At 40.0% G+C, this 23346-nt stretch overlaps 1 protein-coding gene across 3 annotated transcripts in view; it reads left to right on the forward strand.

Annotated features, from left to right (window-relative positions):
- The window catches only part of NDRG3 (NDRG family member 3), an 85231-nt gene that overhangs the window by 27148 nt on the left and 34737 nt on the right, over nucleotides 1-23346 (forward strand). Inside the window, exons 3-9 of one of the 3 annotated variants that reach the window (XM_036323365.1) lie at nucleotides 3420-3455; nucleotides 10049-10111; nucleotides 13644-13749; nucleotides 15244-15364; nucleotides 17741-17803; nucleotides 19005-19065; nucleotides 21105-21191. In XM_036323365.1, coding sequence (XP_036179258.1) covers nucleotides 3420-3455; nucleotides 10049-10111; nucleotides 13644-13749; nucleotides 15244-15364; nucleotides 17741-17803; nucleotides 19005-19065; nucleotides 21105-21191 — 537 coding nt within the window. The remainder of the gene's footprint in view (nucleotides 1-3419; nucleotides 3456-10048; nucleotides 10112-13643; nucleotides 13750-15243; nucleotides 15365-17740; nucleotides 17804-19004; nucleotides 19066-21104; nucleotides 21192-23346) is intronic. The other 2 variants (XM_036323366.1, XM_036323367.1) reach the window with 2 other exon arrangements.

Here is a 23346-nt window from a genome sequence, read left to right on the forward strand (position 1 = left end):
CAATTACTGATGTTTCTATCTCTCCCTCTTCCTTCCTCTCTGAAATCAGTAAAAATATATTTTTTTATAAAAAGAAATTCAACACAGTGATTTCTCTGAAGGAGTTCTTGGGCATATTATGGGGCTAACAGGAGCTGTGGAATATTATAATCCCGTTTACCTGTAGCGGCATTCCTGAGAAATAAGCGTCCCAGTCCCATCTGCATGGTATCTTTGTTATCTCTCCAAGCTCTGATAGCATCAGACTTTATTTTGTGAACTTGGTTTCATGCCAGGAATAATACTTCAGACCAGCTGTCTCCACCACCCTTTCCAGTTCTTGGTATTATCTGCAGTCTCTCTGACTGGTAACCTATTGTGATTTTACTGCCACCTTTAGAGAACTAAGGTCTGTTCATCCATAGCCTTATTCTTGCAAAAGCTTTCTCTATCTAAATCAGTACTGTCCAGAAGTTTCTGCAATCATGGAAAAATTTTTTTATCTTTGCTGTCCAATAATACAGTTGCCACTAGCCATGTGTATCTGCTGAGCACTTGAAATGTGGCAAATGTGACTGAGAAACTGTAACATTTAAATTTAATTGCCACATGTTACCAGTGACTACCATATTGGATAGTGCTGCTTTAATGTACTAGTTCCTCTTATCTGGAGGACAGTTTGTTTCTTTGGGGTTTTTTATACCATACTGGGCTGTGTTTTTAAGATCTCTGTTTTGTTCTGCCAGCAGTGGGATACAGAATTGTTTCTGAGAGGATCTTATTTTGTTTTTTTAATTGACCATTTTATTTGTTTGTTTTTTTAAATATATTTTTTAATGTTTTTATTAATTTTTGGAGAGAGAGGAAGGGAGAAGGATAGAGAGATAGAAACATCCATGAGAGAGAAACATCATTGATCAGCTGCCTCATGCACTGCCCCTACTAGGGATCAAGCACACAACCCGGGCATGTGCCCTGACTGTGAATTGAACCAGTGACCTCTTGGTTTCTGGGTCAGTGCTCAATCAGCTGGGCAAAATATTTTTTTTATTGATTTTTAGAGAGAGAAGAAGGGAGAGGGAAAGAGGGAGGGAGAGAAATACTGATGTGAGAATGCAAAATCGATTGGCCGGGAATTGAACTAGCAACCTTCTGGTGTGTGTGACTGTGCCCAACCAACTGAGACTTTTTAGCCAGGGCTAAGAGGATGTAAAGGAGAGATGGGACTGTTTAGTGACCAGCTGTCTAGATCTCTGAAGGGGCAGCTTTTGGGAAGGTGCTTATTAGTAGCTCCACACCTTCGGGAGCCCATTGTAGGCAGAATATATATATTTTATGATAACATAGTTTCTAAATAAAAAGAGGTTTCTTTCAGGGCTTTACTTTATGAAAAATCAAATCAGAAGGGTTTTTTTCCCTCCCAAACATATCACTCATTATCATTTTTATACTCTTATGTCATGCTCTTGGACTCTGGCATTTAAAATGCTACAAAAATGCCTCTGAGTCATTCCCATTGACTTTTTTTTTAATCAAACGTTACTGTGATATAATCTCTTTTTTAGAAGGTAGGTGAATTCTCCTTCGATCTTTTGACTATGATTTGCTTTTTAAATGATTCAGTGAGGTGTCCTTTTTCCTATCAGCAGTTTTATAGAATGCAACAGATAGGTCAGTGTATTAGGAATCCTGTTTTGTTTTTCTTTCTCTCCAGTGACACTTTCTTCCTCATTCAATTTCAAGTCTTCCATTTCCAATCCATCTATATCTTTGTTCTCTCCTTAATCCTTTCTTTAATTCCTGGTTCTAGGCACTGCTGCCTTCCTTATTCCTCTCAGGAACTCTTTTCCTCCCAGGTGCTCCTTGATTGGTTATAAGTTTGCTGTCAGACTCTGATCCATGTCTTACCCTCTTCCTACAAGTTCTCACTGCTCTTCTTAGATAGAGAGGCAAGAAGTTACAAGCTTTACTGGGAAAGCAGGCTGCTTTCTTTTATACTAGGGGCCCAGTGCACAAATTTGTGCACCTTGAAAGGAACTGTGGGCCGCGAGGCTGCGGTGGGCACAGGGGCAGGTCTCAGCCCATCTTCCACACCCGGCCCCTCCCTCCAAGGCCCCCTGTCCCCTATCTGCCTGCAGCCCTGCTGCTGCCACCACTGCTGCTCCCATGTGCTGATGGCACCGGCCCCACTTGCACCTGCTGATGGTATGGAGCAATTGGGGCCTGCGCCAGCCGCAGGAACAAGCGGGACCAGTGTTGTCAGCAAGTGCAAGTGGCGGCTGCTGCCCCGATTGCCCCTCAGGAGCAGGAGGAGGTGGAGAAGCCCTGAGGGGCAATAGGGCTGGCAGCCATACTTGCACCTGCTGACAGCGCCGAGCAATCGGGGCCTGGCGCCGGCAGCAGGTGTGAGTGGTGGCTCTGGCTCTGGCAGCAGGTGCAAGCGGGGCCAACACCAGTGGCAGGTGTGAATGCTGGGCAGGATCGCAGCGTGTGGGAGCAAAGAATTTTCAGTAAACACCAGATGTTCGCCCTTATGACAGCGACTGGCACCCCGCCTTGGTCTGGCTCACCTGCTCTACCATCCCTCCATGGCCAACGCCCACCATGTTCCACACTCTACCGCCTGCTGCCGATGCCTGCCATGTTCTGTGCATGCCCCCTGGTGGTCAGTGCACGTTATAGTGACCAGTTGTTCAGTTGTTCCACAGTTTGGTCTATTTGTATATTAGGCTTTTATATGTATACTAGATGCCCGGTGCATGAAAATTTGTGCACTCAGGGGGGTCCCTCAGCCCAGCCTGCGCGCTCTCACAGTCCGGGACCCCTCGGGGGATGTACACCTGCAGGCTGAGGCCCGCTCCCTGGGGAATCAGACCTAAGCTGGCAGTCAGACCTCCCTCTGGCAGCCCGGGAGCCCTCAGAGGATGTCTGACTGCGGCTTAAGCCTGCTCCCCGGGGAGTGAGCCTAAGCCGCAGTCAGACATCCATAGTGCTGCTGAGGAGGCAGGAGAGGCTCCTGCCACCACCACTGCATTCGCAGCTGTCAGCCCGGCTTGTGGCTGAGCGAAGCTCCCCCAGTGGGAGTGCACTGACCACTAGGGGGCAGCTCCTGCATTGAGCGTCTGCCCCCTGGTGGTCAGTGTGTGTCATAGTGACCAGTCGTTCTGCCATTAGGGTCAATTTGCATATTACCCTTTTATTATATAGGATAGATTCTTATGAAGTCCACCAAGGTATAATCTCACCTCTAAAAACTCAACTTTTACTAACACACGTTAGGAACCCATCCTGCCTCTGAAGACTTTTTATGAGAAGAACCATTTTAGTTTATGGCAACCAGTACACTACACATGCACTGCTTTCACTGTGAACTGAATTTGCTGCACATTTGGGGAAGCCACATGGGGAAACTGACTGTGTTTTCTGCCTTCTGTTGACAGAATGGTACACGAAACTTCCAGGACTTTGACTGTCAGGTAAGGACTGTACAAGCACCAAGGAGGTCTGTGTACAGGTTTTCTGCCGTGCTTCCCTCCCTGTGCTGGTGGTCGTGTAGAAGTGGATCTCTCTTCATAGCAGTCACAGCTCCTTCGTGTTTTTTTAGTTATTATATCTAACTTATTTAAAATAATTTGCTATTATATTCAAAATTTGCCTGCCAGGGCCTGTTTTTATGGTTGTAGGTTACTGTGTCTGTGTGATTAAGATCTCCTTTCATCAAATGATACTGGAAACCCCAGTCACAGGTGTCAAATGGAGGGTTGTCACCTCACTCCAGAAAAGATGGGGGAAGGGTAGTTTGGAGGGGAAACTTAACAAAATCTTTTCCTAAAAAAAAAAAGACAAGTGTTATTAATACAAAATGTAGGTTTCTATTAGCTTTATATTTAGAAATACAAAATTCAGCCTGACTCATTAGTATTTTCTTAAATGATACTGTTCTCTTCCTACTCTATTTTTTTGTTTGGTTAGTTTTTTCCCCTGTAACTCTATTGCCAATTTAAAAATTAATAAAATGAACCAGCAACTCTTGATCTGTCTACTTTATCTATTGACTGGCCCTGAAAGAAATGGGAGGAAGGAATGAGTACATGGAAATGGGAATCTTATAAGCCCATGCAGTCCAGCTCCTGTTTTGGGGATGGTGTCAGAGCAGTGGCTGTCAGAAGCAGCGTGAAGTAGACTCACAGGGTACTAGGCAGAAAAGGAAGGTGTTGGGAAACCAACTTCCTTGCTTGCAGGATTTCACCAACCCATATACCCAAAGGCAAATAGTTATTTTCAGATATTCATTTTATGTTAACTGTAGTGAAATATATAGCATTAGCATCAAAAGGAAGGACTAATATTTATCTCATAGGCAAACCAGTTATATCATAATTTACAGAGTAACTATTATAGATATTAAATATGTCATCTCCAGTTCTTGGAACAGTATCACAAGGTGTGTGTGTGTGTGTGTGTGTGTGTGTGTGTGTGTGTTTAAATATGTTTTTATTGATTTCAATGAGAGGAAGGGAGAGGGGGAGAAAGAGAGAAACATCAATGATGAGAGAGAAACATGGATCGGTTGCCTCCTCCTGGGGATGGATCCTAAAACCCAGGCATGGGCCCTGACTGGGAATGGAACCATGACCTCCTGGTTCATGGGTCGTGTGGCTCAATGGCTGAGCTGGGTACAAGGTAGTAAGTTGGGGTTGAAAAACCCCATTCTTCCTGAATCCATTGCCTGTTCTTTCCCACCTGGAAATGTCCAAAGCTGAGATGTTATAAGGAGTTGAATGGTATGGAAAGCTGAGGTTCCTTGGCAGGATACATGAGACTCACTTTGTAAGGGGCAGTGTGCTCACTGTGTTGTTATAGATTTCTGAATCCTAGTGTGACTATTTGTTACTATATATATACAACGTAATCAACCTAGTACTGGTAGGAAATCATTTGCTATATTCCTTTACTCAAAAACAAGAAGTCGCCCTAACAGGTTTGGCTCAGGGGATAGAGCGTCGGCCTGCAGACTGAAGGGTCCCAGGTTCGATTCCGGTCAAGCGCATGTACCTCGGTTGCGGGCACATCCCCAGTAGGTGGTTTGCAGGAGACAGCTGATCAGTGTTTCTCTCTCATTGATGTTTCTACCTCTCTATCCCTCTCACTTCCTCTCTGTAAAAAATCAATAAAATATAAAAAAACAAAACAAAAAAAAACAAGAAGTCATATTATTTTTTAATAGATGGTAGCAGTCAAGTTTGGGTTTAGTGTTTTTAATTTTACCTAATTTCATCTATGGTTTGGATCCTAGATTGAACCTGTTGAACTTGATTGCTGTTAATATTTGATATAATTTACCTAGAAGGAAATCATTTGAAAGAGGGACAGTAAAATTCAAGGTGAGGAATTCCAGAAATAGTATTTGTAAACTCCTGCCAAAAAGTGTGGAAGCATTTATTTTCATCAAATTGGATATCCCCTCCCCCAAAAAGAACATTGGAATATAAAAACTTACAGCTCATTGCAAAATAGATTTTAAAAATACCAAAAAGTAAATAAATAAATAAATATCACTTGTTTTTTACCGGTGTTAATATTTTAGAATATAGCCTTTAGGATTTTTTAATGTATACATATACTTAGATATAAATGAAATTGAGTTTTAGAAATATAAATATCTTGATATTTTGGGTGAAACTTTAGTAACATGTTCTGGCCTTATGAATTGCAACTTTTAATTCATTTCTGATACAAATAGAATGGTGGCAGGTGTGTGTCACTGGTGTTTTAATGTACAGCTTCTTTGTGTTTTAAAAAAGAAAAAAACATAGGCTCTTTTCCTCCTTCCAGAACTCAGGAATGCTCTCCTACCACCATTCTCATCTGTCTCTTTGTGAAAGGATTATGTGAGGTTCTGGAGACTGGTGGCAGCTAGGTCAGGAGTCTAGCAACAGGCTGATTAAAGGAAGGCCTAGGAGTTGGGAACTGTGATGTGGGAAGTCTAGAGTGCCTAATTTGCCTGAAGGCTTCTCAGAAACCATTGGGCGTTCTTAAGAGACGAAGCAGAACAAGTCTATAAAGCTGGCATTGTCACTAAACGGAAAGGCATTCAACCTTGGCATTGGTGTTGTCTATTAGCATAACTGTGGGCTTCTTCTGATCTGTCTTGCCTCAAAAATCTTAAAGGAATCTTTAATGATATCCCAGGAAGTTATCTTGGCATCATCAATTAAGCTCATAACTTCAGTCTGAACCGATTTTTCCTTACTAATCAACTAGGTGTTTGTGTGTGTCTTTTCAATAACTGAAAATGTAATTAAAAGCGTACCATTTCTCTTGGTTCTTCGATTGTCCCAAGTGTATCATTGCTCTATAGCTTCTCTGAGGCAAACAGCAGTTATATTTGTGTATTACAGTAATGAAGGAATGGGTGATTAGAGGTGACATGCTTAGAATTGATGAGAAAAGAGAAATGAGCCTATTGCCATTTGGAACAATGAATCAGCAGGCTTAGTGTCCGTTTATCTACTTCATTGTTGCTTAATTCTCTTCTCCTTGTGAGACTGTTTAAAAGCTTGGAATTAGAGCTGAAACAAATGCTGTTGCTTCTGTGTATATGATATTGCTTTAAAGAAAATAACACTTATCCTGTGTATGATCAGAAACAAATTTAGAAAATTCAAAAAAATATAAAAATAAAGATTACCTATTATCCTATTACCTAGAGATAACCATATTCTATTATATTTCTTTCCAGTTTTTACTTTTTCATTCTGGTTATCAAAAGAGTACATGCTCATAGTTGAATATTTGGAAAGCAGAGAATAAGAATTAGAAAGTAGTTGGGGGAAAATTCATAATTCTATAACTCAGGGACAACCCTGTTAATATAGTGTTGAAATATATGTGTATATATAATATTAAAATAATTAATTTTTAAATTTCTTTAGTTGGTTATACTGGATATACAGTTTTGTATCCCCTTCTCTGACTTAGTAATAGAACACAATCTCATTTCCATAGTTTTAAATTCATAAAAATTTCTAATGGCTACCTGTTATTTAATCATATAGCTATGCCATGACATAAGTATTTCATTATTTTTGGAATTAGATTGCTTATGATATCTTCACTGAACATTTTAATGCATAAATTTTATCCACACTTTGAGTTATTTCCTTAGATTAATTTTTGGAATGAGCATATTTAAGGCCCTTGGCATACCTTGTCAAATTGCCTTCCACTTCCACCAGAGGTTTACTCAATAAATATTAATGGAGAGTGAAAAGCTGCTGTCTGCCAGGATATGTCATTCTCATAGAAGAGAATAGAGTTCTTGCTCCTAGGGTAATCCAGGCAGGCCAATGGCTGGCTGTTTAAATGCAGTAGCTCTTTAGCCTTGGCTGGTGTGACTGAGTTGGTTGAGTGTCAACCAGTGTACTGAAAGGTTGCTGGTTCGATTCTGGGTCAGGCCACATGCCCAGGGAGGCAACTGATGGATGTTTCTCTCTTCCTCTCCCTTCTTCTCTCTCTAAAATCAATTTTAAAAACATATTTTAAAAAATACAGTAGCTCCTTATTGGCCTGCGGACTGAAGGGTCCCAGGTTCGATTCCAGTCAAGGGCACATGCCCAGGTTGCCGGCTTGATCCCCAGAAGGGGGCATGCAGGAGGCAGCCGGTCAATGATTCTCTCTCTCATTATTATTATTTTTAAAAAATATATTTTATTTAGTTTTTACAGAGAGGAAGGGAGAGGGAAAGAGATAGAGAGTTAGAAACATCGATGAGAAAGAAACATCGATCAGCTACCTCCTGCACACTCCCTGCTGGGGATGTGCCCGCAACCAAGGTACATGCCCTTGACTGGAATCGAACCTGGGACCCTTCAGTCTGCAGGCCGACGCTCTATCCACTGAGCCAAACTGGTTAGGGTTCTCTCTCATTATTGATGTTTCTATCTCTCTCCCTCACCTTTCCTCTCTCTGAAATCAATAAAAGTGTATTTTTTAAAAAAGGAGATAGCGCAATAGATAAGAAAATAATTTTTTAAAAATGCCATAGCTCTTTAGAGGACTGATTTATAGAACCCAAGTGTGAGAAGTGGTTTTTAGTACCATACTTCAAATGTATGTGACCGGCCTCTTCTAAAGGGTTTTAAACAGTTTTAAACTCTTCCCAATTACTTGTTGAATGGGATTGTTACAAAAATAAGATTAAGTGAAATAAATATCCTGAACATTCTTTCCATAGGAAAGAGGTGTTTGGAGACAGCTGGGATTCAGCCGTCTGCTGCAATCTGTTACAGATTTTGATCAGTAGTTACATGCTCCTCCCCTGGCCTTGAAGGATGCAAATGTGGTCCCGGTCCACTTATTGGCCACTGCTTCCCTTTGTATGCCCCACACACCCGCAGGAAAACTGGAATTATTACTGACCTACCCCTACTTCTGCTCTGCAGTTTTCCTTTCATAATGGCCTCTGTTTATAGTTCCTCCCCTTGAGATGCCCTCCACCTTTTGTTGGTTTTGGGGGAGTGAGAGAAAGGTTGATTATTGAGTTTTAAGGACATATGTGACTTTATTCTCAATTGGAGGGGAAAAAAGAATTTTATAGAAAAAAATGAGTTTATTTTTTTAATAATCACCACTCCCAATTTCAGTTCCCTTTTCTCCTGTCACTAGAGGATTTATTTCTCTGACAAGCTCTGTTTCATCATGGGCTTGATAGCTGCCATCTGCCTCAAACTCACATTTATCTAGCTTAGCAACCTTACTGGGAAGAGAAGATCTTTACCTATAATTCTAGGGAAAAGGTCAGGGAAGACGTATTGGCTTAGATGGGTCAGGTCATGGGCGGGGAGGGGGTCACATGCACATACCTGGACCCCTTCCACCTGCACTTTCCTAGAGAGTCCATGTTCTGAAGGTGTTCTGGGCTATTGAGTATGGGTTAAATCGTCATTCACTCTTTTTCTTATTATTGTCATCAAAGGCTATGTGAAAAAGGTATTAGGGTTGGCTTTGAAGGAGGAAAAGATATATTTTATGTTGACATATTGCAAGAGAAGCTTCCAGATGAAGAGTATGATTTATGAGGTTGAGAGTATGGGTAGTTGAAAAATAAAAGATGTCTGAATGGGTGTTGATTGAACTAGGCTGAAAGATATAAGAGTAAGAGGGGAGAAAACTGAGGATAGAGTCAGAGAAAATTTGATGTAGAACTTTAAAAAGAAAAATGTGTTCTGATAGGTAGAAGGCTGACTAAGTAATTGTGGAGGCCAGTTCTTTTACTAGGGGATTAAATGAGCAAATGAACTTTATACCACTACACAGAGGTAAGGTAATGGTGGGAGTATTACATCAAAAATTCCTATATAATAATAAAAACTATACCAAAGGCTCAAATAGTAACTGCTTACTAGATGCAGAAGAAAATTTCATACTAATAAAAACGTTGACATTTCCAGGAGTATGTTGTCATACAAGTTTACCTAACCTCTTTCAGACTGGCCAGAGAGAGGAAGAAGTACTAACAGGCACAAAGTGATCAAAATTAACTGAGTTCAGAGAGATATGATAAGTCAGATTGTATAGTTCTGGTGATAGCACATTTAGCGAAAGGAAGATGACTCAGAAAAAAAGTGAAAGTTAATTATTATTCAGTAATGGTAATATCCTAAATGTTTAAATTCTTTAAAAAGACTCTTAAACTACATCTTTGATTAAGAGGAAGACAGTCTAGGATGGAGAAGTGTGTTGGGGACCAATGTGATTTCAGGTTGTTTTATAAGCCTGGAGAATAAAGGGTCAAGTACATAACCTTGGAAATAGTAAATAATCAGAGAATACTGGAAAAGCTCTATGACCAGAGCCTATTAGATGCTACCTGGGCTATGCCCTTGAGCACAGACTCATTGTGTAGTCATACCCTGTAGAATACTAGGGTGCAGGGTGAGGGAACTGCAGAAACAGCCTGTGGAACACATGATATGACTAAAGTGGAAAGGTGTTGGCAGCTTCACCTCTATATGGCCTGCCTATTGAGTCAGCTCTGTAGCCAGGGTCTCTACACACTCATCTTTAGATGGAGACTTCAAGCTCTTCACTCACAAGGCCAGAAAGGCTACAAATAGAAGTCTGTAGGAAGGTGAGTATCTCCTTTTTATATTCTTTGTTCTAATACCATTTACATTCACAAACTTTGAAATGAAGAGAAACTATATGAATTGCTCAAGCACTCTTGACCCTTTGATACTTTGGTCATTACACAGTTTGAGGGTATATTATAGGAGGTAGGAGCTGAAGTCTCCCTAAAAAGTTAAAAGTTTTGTTAGTCAATTTTAACTCTGAATTTCATCTAGATTATCAAATGATGAAAAAGTAGTTACTTTGCCCCATTCCCTCACCTACTTTTAACCCATCTGTTATATCTCCCTTTTCATCATTCTTCTGAACTTCCTTCACAGCTCACTATCCCCCATCCCATTCCACACCTTCCCCCACTGCTCCCCTACACACACACACACACACACACACACACACACACACACACACACACTATCCCCGTCAATTACCTGGCCTCAGGAGGTCTGCTAACCTCAGGGCCAAAGTGTAAACCGGTTTTCCCCTCCGGTCTCAGTAGTACAGCTGAAGCCAAATGAGAATATTTAAACAAGACTCTACTGAAGGAAGATATGACGGAAGGAAGTCTCCAGCAACCAGATTGTCAGAATGACAAATTGTTGCACATTCTCTTCAATTTGGTTTCTCCTGTAGTGTCACCCATCTGGCAGGGGCCTGCATCGCTCTCCCTCTTTATTCTTTCTTTCTCTCAAAAAATAAAATGACAGAGCAAAGCTTCCTTGGGTTCCCTTTTAAAATCTATCCTCTCTCAGGAGGAAACAAGTCCTAATGTTAGTGCCATTCCTTCTCCTCCAAGTTCTTACACTTTAAATATATAATCTATTTAGTGCTTCTTTTTTTAAAATCTGTGGTATATTATACACATAACTTTCTGCATTTCTATTCAGCATTGTGTTTTTAAGATTTCTCTATGTATTAATGCTCATAGTTCTAGTTCATTTTTATCTGTATTTTATTATATGAATATGTCATAATTCATTTCTCAGTTTCCCTATTGATGAATATTTAGGCTGTTTTCAATTTTTTTTACATTATTAATAAGGCTTCAATGTATATTTCTGTATATGTCTGACCATATTTGAGAATTTCTTTAAGATTATACCTAAAAGTAAAACTGCTATAGGGTAGACACCTCTAAAATTTACTAGAAATTACCAAAATTGTTTACCAGAGTAGCTGGTCCAGTTTACATGCCCACCAACAGTGTATGAGACTTAGTTCTCTACATGTTGGCCAACACTTGGCATTATCTAACTTTAAAAGTTTTGCCGTTCTGGTGTGTCTGAAAACACATTTCTGTGATTTAGTTTATACTCTCCTGACTGCTAATAGAGTTAATGGCTTCCTTCTCAATTTTCTATCATACCATCTTGTTTATTTCTTTCATAGCATTTATCACAAGCTATTATTATGGGTCAGTTGATTTGTGTGTTTATTGTCTGCCTCCCTGCTAGAACATAATCTCTCTATGAGAGCAGAGACCCTGTCTCTCTTATTCACTATTTTATCCCCAGAGCTCAGTCCTTCTGGAAGTAGGAGTTCAATAAATTGTTGTTTAATGAATGAGCCTGATTGTGGTGGAGGGAGTTCCTCAATAAGTCTGACATGAATACAAGAGAAATGCTTATACAGTAACAGGAATTTATCTTTTACTAGAGGCCCAGTGCATGAAATTCATGCACGGTGGTGGTGTGTGTTCCTCAGCCCATCCTGCACCCTCTCCAATCTGGGATCCCTCTCACAATCCAGGACTGTTGGCTCCCAACCGCCTGCCTGCCTGCCTGGTAACCCCCTAACCACTCCCCTGCCAGCCTGATCAATGCCTAACTGCTCCCCTGCTGGCCTGGTCACCCCTAACTGCCCTCCCCTGCTGGCCTGGTCACCCCTAACTGCCCTCCCTTGCCAGCCTGGTCACCCCCAAATGCCCTCCCCTGCTGGCCCGGTCACCCCCAACTGCCCTCCCCTGCAGGCTTGGTCGCCCCCAACTGCCCTCCCTTGCCAGCCTGGTCACCCCCAGCTGCCCTCCCTGCCAGCCATCTCTTGTGCACATGGGGGCGGCCATCTTGTGTGTTGGAGTGATGGTGAATTTGCATATTACCTCTTTATTAGATAGCATTCCTTCCATTCAAGCCCTATATTTTATTTCATAGCCAGTTAGTGCACAGTACCTGATTCTCTCCTTCATTTCTTCCCCTTTTCAATCCTTTGAATAGGAGGTAGTAATAGTAGAGAATAGCAGGCCTATTGAGTCACTCATGGTTTGATTTGATAGAAATATCTGCTCTAGCCTAGGGCCTATGATTTGAGATACATTGCTCATCACTTAGCCTAAGATTGTTCTGTGCCCTACATCAGAGAAGAAACCAACACTCTGATGAGATTCATTATTACAAAGGAAATTAAGTTGGAAGCCCTTTGCCTTTGTTGGGATTCTTATTGACAGAGTTAATCTTGTCTTATCTACTGTAAGACTTTCTGAGATAGGTGTGGATGACTTTGTCAGCAAAATTTCACTAGGCTAAATACGATAATTTTTTACTTTTGAAAGATACAGACTTTGAAGAAGACTAGAGTAAATTTGTTAACTTATCTACAGTCTCTTTTTTTCCCACCCAATCACTCTTAGTGCTGGTCTTAGCAGCTCTGATTGCATTTTGTTCCAGCTTTGTTCAGTTCCTCAGCTCTGCTCTGACTAATCTTGAACTTTACTCATTGCTTTGGTTAGGATCCTTTAGGGTACAGGGAATATGCCCATTCAAACTAGCTTAAACAGAGACAGTCCAGGGATGTCTCTGAAATTAAGCTAGAACCAGGAATTAGAGCAGTGAAAATGCCTGATATTAACTCTCAAATTTACATCTCTTTCTAGAGAAAAACCAAGCCGAGGGTGGAATCTCTTAGTGCCAATTACAATTCTCAGGGAAGGAAGCTGACCCAGCATGGACCATATGCCCATCTGACTCCAGTTAGTGGTGGCGATAAGGTTACAGTCTTTAAACCTGGCAGCCAACAGCCACTCCTGTAATGAATGGTGACACTGAAGGGCAGCTCCTAGGAAAGGGGAGAGATTTAGGCATACACCCCATAGGTCTGCTGAGCTTACCAGTTGCTGAACATATATTTACTATTAGAGGTTCTGAAGTCTCTGGCTTTTTACCCAGTAACTTTACATCTTCTGCGTCCTTAGTTTTGCTCACCTTAGGTCGTACTGGCTCCTTACTCAACTTGTTGACCACCTTTCCATAGCCAATTTCAAATATATTATCAACAGATCCCTGATTTCTCCTACTTAAGGAAGTAAGCTTTGTGGATAAGAAGATATATATTTTTCTCTTTTATTTATTTGATGTTTATCTGAAAGTAATTAGAAAGTAGGAATATTCTGTATAATATAGCATCTCTCTGGTATGCTTATAGTTCAGAGATTTGTCCTGCCCCAGCTAGTGGGAAATAGCTGTGAATCATATATGGTGAAACTTCAGCAACCTGGGAAGTCCATTCTGTCTTTGCTGAGACCTTACATTCTCTTGTTACAGGAACATGATATAGAAACTCCTCATGGTATGGTCCACGTCACTATAAGAGGCCTACCGAAGGGGAACAGACCAGTTATTCTGACATATCATGACATTGGCCTCAATCGTATGTATTTGATTTTATATCTTTCCTTTGTATTATAATATTTAATCTTTGTATATTAAATATATACATAAGAGATCCTACTCTAAGAACATAAGTTTTCTTCTCTCTGCCTTTACCTTCCCTCTTCACATTAATGGCAGGATTCAAGTTCCCCATTGCATGCACTTGGGGGATACTGGAATTATATCTCACCTCTGTCAGATTTACTAAAGAACTAAGGTTATATGATGAACTGGTTAAGAAAGTAAAACTGAAGTCAGGGGTTTTTTTGGTCTATACTTCTTTTGTTTTTTTTTCATATTTCAAGTTAGAAAGTCTAGGGTTTGAATTTAACTTAGTGGTGAACTCTTTAATGAATTGGTAAAAGTATTTTTTTTTAAATATATTTTATTGTTTTTTTACAGAGAGGAAGGAAGAGGGATAGAGAGTTAGAAACATCGATGAGAGAGAAACATCGATCAGCTGCCTCCTGCACACCCCCTACTGGGGATATGCCCACAACCAAGGCACATGCCCTTGACCAGAACCTGGGACCCTTGAGTCCGCAGGCCAACGCTCTATCCACTGAGCCAAACTGATTAGAGCGGTAAAAGTATTCTTGCTCTGGCCTGTCATCAGTGACTTTAAGTGGACTTTTCTAGATGGTAGTATAAGATTCTGGCCCCAGCCACAGGCATACAGTGTCTCTCTATATATTTTCTTTCATTTCTTTGGCTTTCAGAGGTGGTCTGCATTTGAGGCTACAGTCTAGAGCTAGAGTTTTTTGTTTTGTTTTGTTTTTTAAAAATATATATTTTATTGTTTTTTTACAGAGAGGAAGGGAGAGGGATAGAGAGTTAGAAACATCGATGAGAGAGAAACATCGATCAGCTGCCTCTTACACACCCCCTACTGGGGATGTGCCCACAACCAAGGTACATGCCCTTGACCGGAATCGAACCTGGGACCCTTCAGTCCACAGACTGACGCTCTATCCACTGAGCCAAACCGGTTAGGGCTAGAGCTAGAGTTTTTATAGAGAAGTGATTTAATCATTATACTAACAGGTTGGCAATTGAAGCAGTAGCCCGTCCCTTCACCCCAACCTTTTTCAAGATGAATGCTCACAGTCTCCCATATGATAAGTGTAAATAGCCCAAGATACTCACTCTAGCCAAGTTCTTGGACTATATTAGTGTTTCTATGTAAGATTGAAGAATAAGGCACATGAAAATGATAGCACTATGGGTATAAGATTATCTTATGCAGCACCAGGATTGGTTTCCACTTTGTAGACATTGTGAAGTATTGAGAATTAATTATTTTCAAGTCATTGAGATATCTGGTATTTAGCTTTTAGGGCAGCTTGAATCAGACAGATTGTTCAGACACCTTTTGGTAGGTCAGTGATTAAAAGGCAGTGAAAGGGGATGATGATACGTAATTTTGTGATCAGTAGTGGAAGTTGGGGACAAATGGAAAGCCTGTTATTTATGAGCATTTTTACTCTTGCAGATAAATCCTGCTTCAATGCGTTCTTTAACTTTGAAGACATGCAAGAGATCACTCAGCACTTTGCTGTCTGTCATGTGGATGCCCCAGGCCAACAGGAAGGTGCACCCTCTTTCCCAACAGGGTAAGGCCATGAGCAAGATCTTTTGGAAGACATGCACTCAGAAAAACAAATGACTGCATTCCAGCTGGATTTTTAAATCCTCACTTGAGGATGTGGATATATTTTTTGTTGATTTTTGAGAGAGAGAGAAACATCAATGTGAGAGAGAAACATTGATGAGTTGCATCCCGTGTGCCCCAACTGGGGATCAAACCTGCATCCTTTTGGTGTATGGCACAGAGCCCAAACATCTGAGCCACACTGGACAGGGCCCTTCCCAGCTGATTTTAGCACATTCCACAGGTTATACTTATCAACCAGCTATTCTCATATTTCCTGTCCTTGCTCTGGGAGGACTGTTATATATATAATATGTTGAAGAAAACTGCATGTTTTTCCATATCCAGGAATGTCTTTCCAAGGTGGGAATCTGTCTTCCTATAATTGGTAGGCAGAAGTGTCTGGAACGCCCATTTCTCACTGTCTTTTATCTCTTCCTTTCCATCTATTTAAAATCTGTCATTTTGTGTTCCTCCCCAACTACCTAGGCCCGAACTCAGATCCCTCTGAGCTTCCGAAGAGTATTCCCCACTCTACCTCCCAGTCTGGTGACAGGAATTCGAATATCTGTATAGCCATTTATTCTGAGAATCTGCCCTATCAGGTAGAGGTGCATTTTTACTGGACTTGGAGCTCTCAGCCTCATCCTAAACCTGCTTTGTGTGGCAGAGCCAGAGTCTCTCTAACTCTTCCCTGCACAGTATGATTATGGAGAAGACCTTGGGAGGAGGAGTGAAAGCACAAGCTGTGGAAAGCTAATTCTTTCTCCCTCGCTTTACTCATCTCCAGAGCTGCCTTTGCCAGTGAAATTGACCATTGCAGACAAATAATGGCTAACGCTTATATAGTACTTAAACGGTATTCCTGACACTGCTTTACTTCACACTTATTAAGTCATTTTACAACACTCTGGGTTAGGTTTACTATTACTCCCATTTTACAAGTGAGGAAACTAAGGCCTAGAGATAGTAAGTAACTTGGCTGAGATTCTATAACAAGTAAACAGCAGAGCAGGGATTTAACCCAGGCAGTCTAGCTCCAGAATACATGCTATTGACTATGTCTAAGCTATTCTGTTTCTCAAACACAAATTGGCCAATGACCAGTTCATATCCAGTAAGACTTGGATCCCACTCCTTTTTTTTACTTTATGTACAAATGGCTAAAAAGCACTTCATCACTTAAAGCAGCTATTTTCAACCTTTTTAATCTCATGGCACATATAAACTAATTACTAAAATTCTGCAGCACACCAAAAAATACATATTTTTACTGATCTTACCAAAAAGATGTATAATTTTTAAAATATATTTTTATTAATTTCAGAGAGGTAGGAAGAGGGAGAGAGAGAGAGAAACATCAATGATGAGAGAGAATCATTGATTGGCTGCCTCCTGCACACTCCCCACTGTGGATCGAGCCCACAACCTGAGCATGTGTCCTTGACCGGAATCAAACCTGGGACCCTTTAGTCTGCAGGTCGACCCTCTATCTACTGAGCCAAACCGGCTAGGGCAAAATAGGTATAATTTTGATTTAGTCACAATGGATGGCTATTATTGTGTTGGCTGTTGTAATTTTTTATTTGACAATCAAAGGGAAACGAGGTCAGTGCCCCTGACTAAATAGTCAGGTATTACATGTTTTAAAAATTCTTGTGGCACACTGGTTGAAATTGCTGTTTTGTGTTTCAAGCAGAGGATCCTTGATTCTGTAATCTCTAGGTGCTCCCTACTTTTCTCAGATTCCTAGTCTGAATCCATTCCTGGGCATGCTTGATCATTTTAGAATCTATTGGTTCACACTATGAACCAAATTTGAAGGCAATAAAGGAACTTTGTCTTATGCCTAAGTGAAACAAACAGCATTCATAATGAGGAGTCCACGATTTGTGATTATGCTTAGGCCCAGTAAAACTTTGTTTACTTTTGTTTTTAGCTGCCTAGAAATAAGCAGCAGACCAAGAGCTACTTCTTGAGTTGATTCTTACTGTTGGAAGTATACTGAACCTGAACCCCAATTGAAGTGATTATTAGAGATTTGGAAATACCCTGAGAGAGAGCCATATTGCCTGTTCTTTTCCAAAATGGCTTCCTCTGATCCAAGAGACTGCTCTTGAGGATATAGAAACATGTAGGTCCTCTAACCTTCTGTTTAGCATGGCAGACATAGGGAGTCACATAGCATGCCACAATCATTTCCAGACTCCACATCACCTCTTTTGAGCCTTTGGTAAAAGAAATGCTTTTATCTAAGAACCCTGTACTTTTCTAGCTGTTCTTGTAATTGGAAAACTTGGGTGCATTCTAATTTAGAAGTTATCCTTCTGGATTTCAGGTACCAGTACCCCACAATGGATGAGCTAGCTGAAATGCTTCCTCCTGTTCTTGCTCACTTAAGGTAGGTTCATTCTCACACTGCTTTGTGTGTTCTTTTTAATTTTCACACAAGGGTATGTTTTTATTGATTTCTTTTGAGAGAGAGAGAGAGAGAGAGAGAGAGAGAGAGAGAGATCAGTTGCTTCCTGTATGTACCGACCAGGGATCAAACCGGCAACCTTTTGGTGCGCAGAATGATGCTCCAACCAACTGAGCCACCCGGGCAGAACCTCTCATACAGTTTTTAAGGACTTTCTACTATGTGACTGACCTAGGGAATATGATGATGAGCAAAACAGCATAGGCACTACCCTTGTGGCGCTTTCATCTTAGTGGAGGAAATAATTAAAAAGTAAGCAAACAAATAATCATAACTAAAGCTGTAGAAGAAGTCACTGGGGATGTTGTGATAGAGAATAATATCAGGATCTACATAGATAAGGCTAGCTGGGGAATGCCTCTCTAAGAAGGTATCATCTAGCCTCAGACTTAGAGGATAGACAGAGAGCCAGGACAAGAAGAGTTCAGACAGAAGGATTGTTATGTCCAAAAGTCCTAGACCAAATAAGCAAGTGGGAGAAAGGCATGTGGTGAAATTTGAGAAATAGACAAGGACCAAATTACATAGGTCTCATGGATCAGGTAAGAATTTGGGATTTTATTCAAAAGAAAAAATACTGAAGGCTTTTAACCAGGAGAGTGATAATCTAATTTGGTCTTTTTAAGTGATCTCTAGGTATGTAAATTGAGCATCAATAATGCTGTTTGCATTTTTTTAAAAAGGATTACTCTGGCTGTGGAGAAAATGGGTTGGAAAGAAATGAAAGAAAAAGCAGAGAGACTAGTTAAACTATTATAACAATCAAGCTTGATACTGAATATTGGCAGGGGGTGGGGGAGGAGACACAGATGGAAATACTTTGAAGGTAGATTCTACTGGACTTGATGGGTTAGACATGGAGGTGACAGGAAAGTGAGCTGTCAAGGATGACTCCCACCCAGATTTTAGTCATTTCATTTAACCCTTAAAGTCAACTTAGAAGTAAATGGTCATATCTTTGTTTTATAGATGGAGAACTGAGGCTCAGAAAGTAAAGAAATTTGATCAAATTCTATGTCTGATAAGCATCAGAGCCAGGATTTGAACCCAGTTGTATTCTTTTCCATTTGTCATGCTACCTTCAAGTGAGTTAACCCTATCAATATTTCTGTGTTTCATTCAGTGTGAAAAGCATCATTGGGATTGGAGTTGGAGCTGGAGCTTACATCCTCAGCAAATTTGCAGTAAGTACATGGAGGATTAGTCTCAATACCCTTGAGACAGTGCCTAGATCACAGCTCTTACTGCTGTGTTAAGTGATCAGGTACTATTGCTCGTCTTATGTCAGGTTTTTTGTTTTTTTTAATATATATTTTATTGATTTTTTACAGAGAAGAAGGGAGAGGGATAGAGAGTTAGAAACATCGATGAGAGAGATCGATCAGCTGCCTCCTGCACGCCCCCTACAGGGGATGTGCCCACAACCAAGGTACATGCCCTTGACCGGAATTGAACCTGGGACCCTTCAGTCCGCAGGCCGACGCTCTATCCACTGAGCCATATCGGTTCAGCTTATGTCAGTTTTTAAATAACTTTTGTCAGCTCCAGACACAGTTTGTATAAAGCCTTGCTTCATGTTTATAGTACCTGAAAGATCACAAATGAGGGCAGTACATCATTAACAAAAAGTAATATTTAGGGAATACTTATGATAGAATTTTGTATAGCCATTAAAATTTTATAAGAAGAGCTTATAATTATGTGATTATGTGATTCACATATACTAAAATGTTAAAATTAAAATACAGATTCACATAAAATTTGTCATATGCATAGGAAAGGACTAGAAGGAAATATACCAAAATATTGACAGGGATTGATGTTATGTGGTAAGATAATATCAAATTTTGTTTCCTGCTTTTTATAATTTTTCTGTTTATCAAATTTTCTATAGTGTGCATAATCAGTGTAATCAGAGGAGGGAAAGTAAGCTAGAAAGTTTTGAGTGTACATAGAAAGGTTCCTATTGATTTTTATTTAAGAAACTTTTTTCACATGCCTCCTAGTTGAGAGGACAATCTTCTGGGGATGGTATATCAACTATTCATGTGTTTTAAAAAAACACCTTAAGAAGCCCCTATTGGGAATAAAGGTAAAGGGTATCCCAAAATTCACGCAAGAAGTAATTTTGATAGAAGACACAGGTTTATAATTAAAAATTGTAAATTTTTTATTCATAAAGTATACAGTATAGGGTTATGTATGGAATAGCATATCGGGTAAATGGCCTCCACAGCTTTGCTGGCACATACGCACTCTTTTGTTGAAATTTTCCATGACCGTTTTGCATAAATGTGGCTGAATTTCATTGATACAGCACTCAATTTCCTCCTTCAAGGCATGGGTGGTCGTGGCTTTGTTGGCTTAAACCTTAGACTTCAAAAAACCCCAAAGAAAAAAAGTCCAACGGCGTTAAATCGCATGATCCGGGCGGCCAATTCTGATCACCAAAACGGGAAATTACATGACCAGGAAATGACTCATGTAGTAACTGAATTGTTTCTCGGGCTGTATGGCATGTGGCACCGTCTTATTGAAACCACATGTCATCCACATCCATATCTTGCAATTTAGGCACAAAAAACTGGATTATCATGTTGCGATAGCGAGCACCATTAACTGTTATTGCCTGAGCAGCCGCATTTCAATCATGGAAAATTTCAACAAAAGAGTGCGTATGTGCCAGCAAAGCTGTGGAGGCCATTTACCCGATATGCTATTCCATACATAACCCTATACTGTATACTTTATGAATCAATAAAAAAATTTATAATTTTTAATTATAAACCTGTGTTTTCTATCAAAATTACTTCTTGAGTGAATTTTGGGACACCCTTTATAAGAATGTGAAATAGCCAGTTTAAGCCTCATCAGCCCCTTATGCCAAGTAGTTCCAAGGGCACTTTCCCCAGCAGGGAAGACCTACCATGAGCTATTCAACTGCAGAGATACCGAGTGCCTTCTTCTGATGTAGAAATCTATGTCTCTCCCGTAGATCCTTGCAGGGCAAGATTATTTGACAGCAATTTAAGAAACTGGTTTTCCAGGTGCTAAGCCAGATTTAAAGATCTATTTTTCTGAATAGCCTCCCTTATACCTCTCTGAAGTCTTACTTTCAAATCTGCATTAAGGCATAATAAAAATTAATTAACCGTGCTCCATTATTTTTGGAAGAATGCTGGGAGTGGAACTTTCATACTATTGTCTTTGTCGTCTTTTTCAGCTCAATTATCCAGAGCTTGTGGAAGGCCTTGTGCTCATTAATGTTGACCCTTGTGCTAAAGGCTGGATTGACTGGGCAGCTTCCAAAGTAAGCACCAAATGGTATCTGTTGGCTTATCTCTTGGTCCCTTCTCAAAATGACTTACCTGTTTTATTTTTATTTTTTCATTGAGGGATATACAGTTAAGGACAAGAAGTTTTAAATACACAGCTTGATAAGTATTTACATTTGTAATCACACCCAATCAGTATGCAGAATAATTTCAGCTCTGTTCTTAATGTTTCCTCTCTTTTCCCAGAATAACTGTTAATTTGACTTCTATCACCATAGATTGGTTTTATCTATTCTTTTTTTTAAAACATATTTTTATTGATATCAGAGAGGAACAGAGAGAGAGAGATAGAAACATCAGTGATGAGAGAGAATCATTGATCAGCTGTCTCCTGCACAACCCGTACTGGGGATCAAGCCTGCAACCAAGGCCTGTGCCTGGACCAGGAATCGAACTGTGACCCCACTGGTTCACAGGCTCAAACCTGTGGTTGCCTCCTGATGCTCAACCACTGAACCACACCAGCCAGGCAGGCTTTATCTATTTTTAGACTTCATATAATAATAATAAAATAATGTATTCCTTTGTATCTAGTTTTTTTAAATTATTTTTTAAATATATTTTTATTGATTTTTTTTACAGAGAGGAAGGGAGAGGGATAGAGAGTTAGAAACATCGATCAGCTGCCTCCTACACACCCCCTACTGGGGATGTGCCCGCCACCAAGGTACATGCCCTTGACTGGAATCGAACCTGGGACCCTTGAGTCTGAAGGCTGATGCTCTGTCCACTGAGCCAAACCGGTTAGGGCTGTATCTAGTTTTTTAAATTCATTATTGTTGGTCTCATTTATGTTGTGTGTAGCAGTTCTTTTTAATTGTTGTTTAGAAGTCTGTTGTGTGAATTGTTATGTGGTTACTATTAATAAAGCTCCTGTACACATTCTTTTATCTGTCTTTCATGGACATACATATTAATTTCATTTCTTTTTTTTTTTAATTGTTTTATTGCTTAAAGTATTACAAAGGGTATTACATATGTCTCCTTTTTCATACATATTCATTTCATTTGGATCTGTATCTAGGAGTGGAATTGCTGGGTCATAGGGCAATTGTCTGTTTAGTTTTAGTAGATAACTGCCAATGTTCCAAAGTATTTGGCCAATTTACATATCAGTAATGCATGAAAGTTCACTATTCCACACATTCCCCAACATTTGATAGTTTGGTTATATATTTATTTATTAACTTATTGATTGATTTCACAGAGAGAGATAGAGAGAAACATTGACTTGGTTTTCCATGTACTTATGCATTCATTGGTTGATTCCTGTGTGTGCCCTGAACAGGGATTGAACCCGAAATCTTGGCATATTGAGGATAGTCCTTTTAATTTTTATAAAAGATGGGCAGTTTTATTTGTAATATTAATTTGTTTTTATATGATATCCAGAAGCAAAATAGCTTTCATTATTAAACAGTTTTTAATTGCAGCATCTATTAAATTTTAAGCTGTGCTTATGGGTAAATAAAACTGTTGTTTTTTTGGGAGGGGGGTAGTTTTGTCTTTTTTAATCCTAACCTGAGAATATGCTTATTGATTTGAAAGAGAGAGACACACATCAATGTGAGAGAGAAACATTGATGGGTTGCCCCTCATATGCGCTTCAACCGGAGATCCAACACGCAACCTGGGTATGTGCCTTGACCAGGAATCCAACCTGCAGCCTTTTTGGTGTACAGGACGACACTCCAACCAACTGAACCATGTGGCCGGGGCAAAACTGGGTTTTAATTTGTATTTCCCTAAGGGCCCATGATGTCAAACACCTTTTTTAAAATTTACTGGCCATTTGAATATCATTTTATGATGTGACTATTCAAATCTTTACTCTTTTTTTTATTAAATTGGATTGCTGATCTTTTTCCTATTGATCTATGAGAGTTTCTTGCATATTCTACATATGAATCCTTTGCTGGGTGCATGTAAATCTCTTCTCCCAATCTGTAGTTTACATTTTCACTCGTTGTTGTTAATCCTCACCCAAGGATATTTTTCCAATGATTTTTTAGAGAGAGTGGAAGGGAGAGGGAGAGACAGAGAGAAACATCAATGTGAGAGAGACACATTGATTGGTTGCCTCCTGACCAGGGCCAGGGAACCTGCAACCGAGGTACATGCATGACTGGA

The sequence above is a fragment of the Myotis myotis genome, unplaced genomic scaffold, assembly GCF_014108235.1.
Source record: "Myotis myotis isolate mMyoMyo1 unplaced genomic scaffold, mMyoMyo1.p scaffold_m19_p_9, whole genome shotgun sequence".
NCBI lineage: Eukaryota > Metazoa > Chordata > Mammalia > Chiroptera > Vespertilionidae > Myotis > Myotis myotis.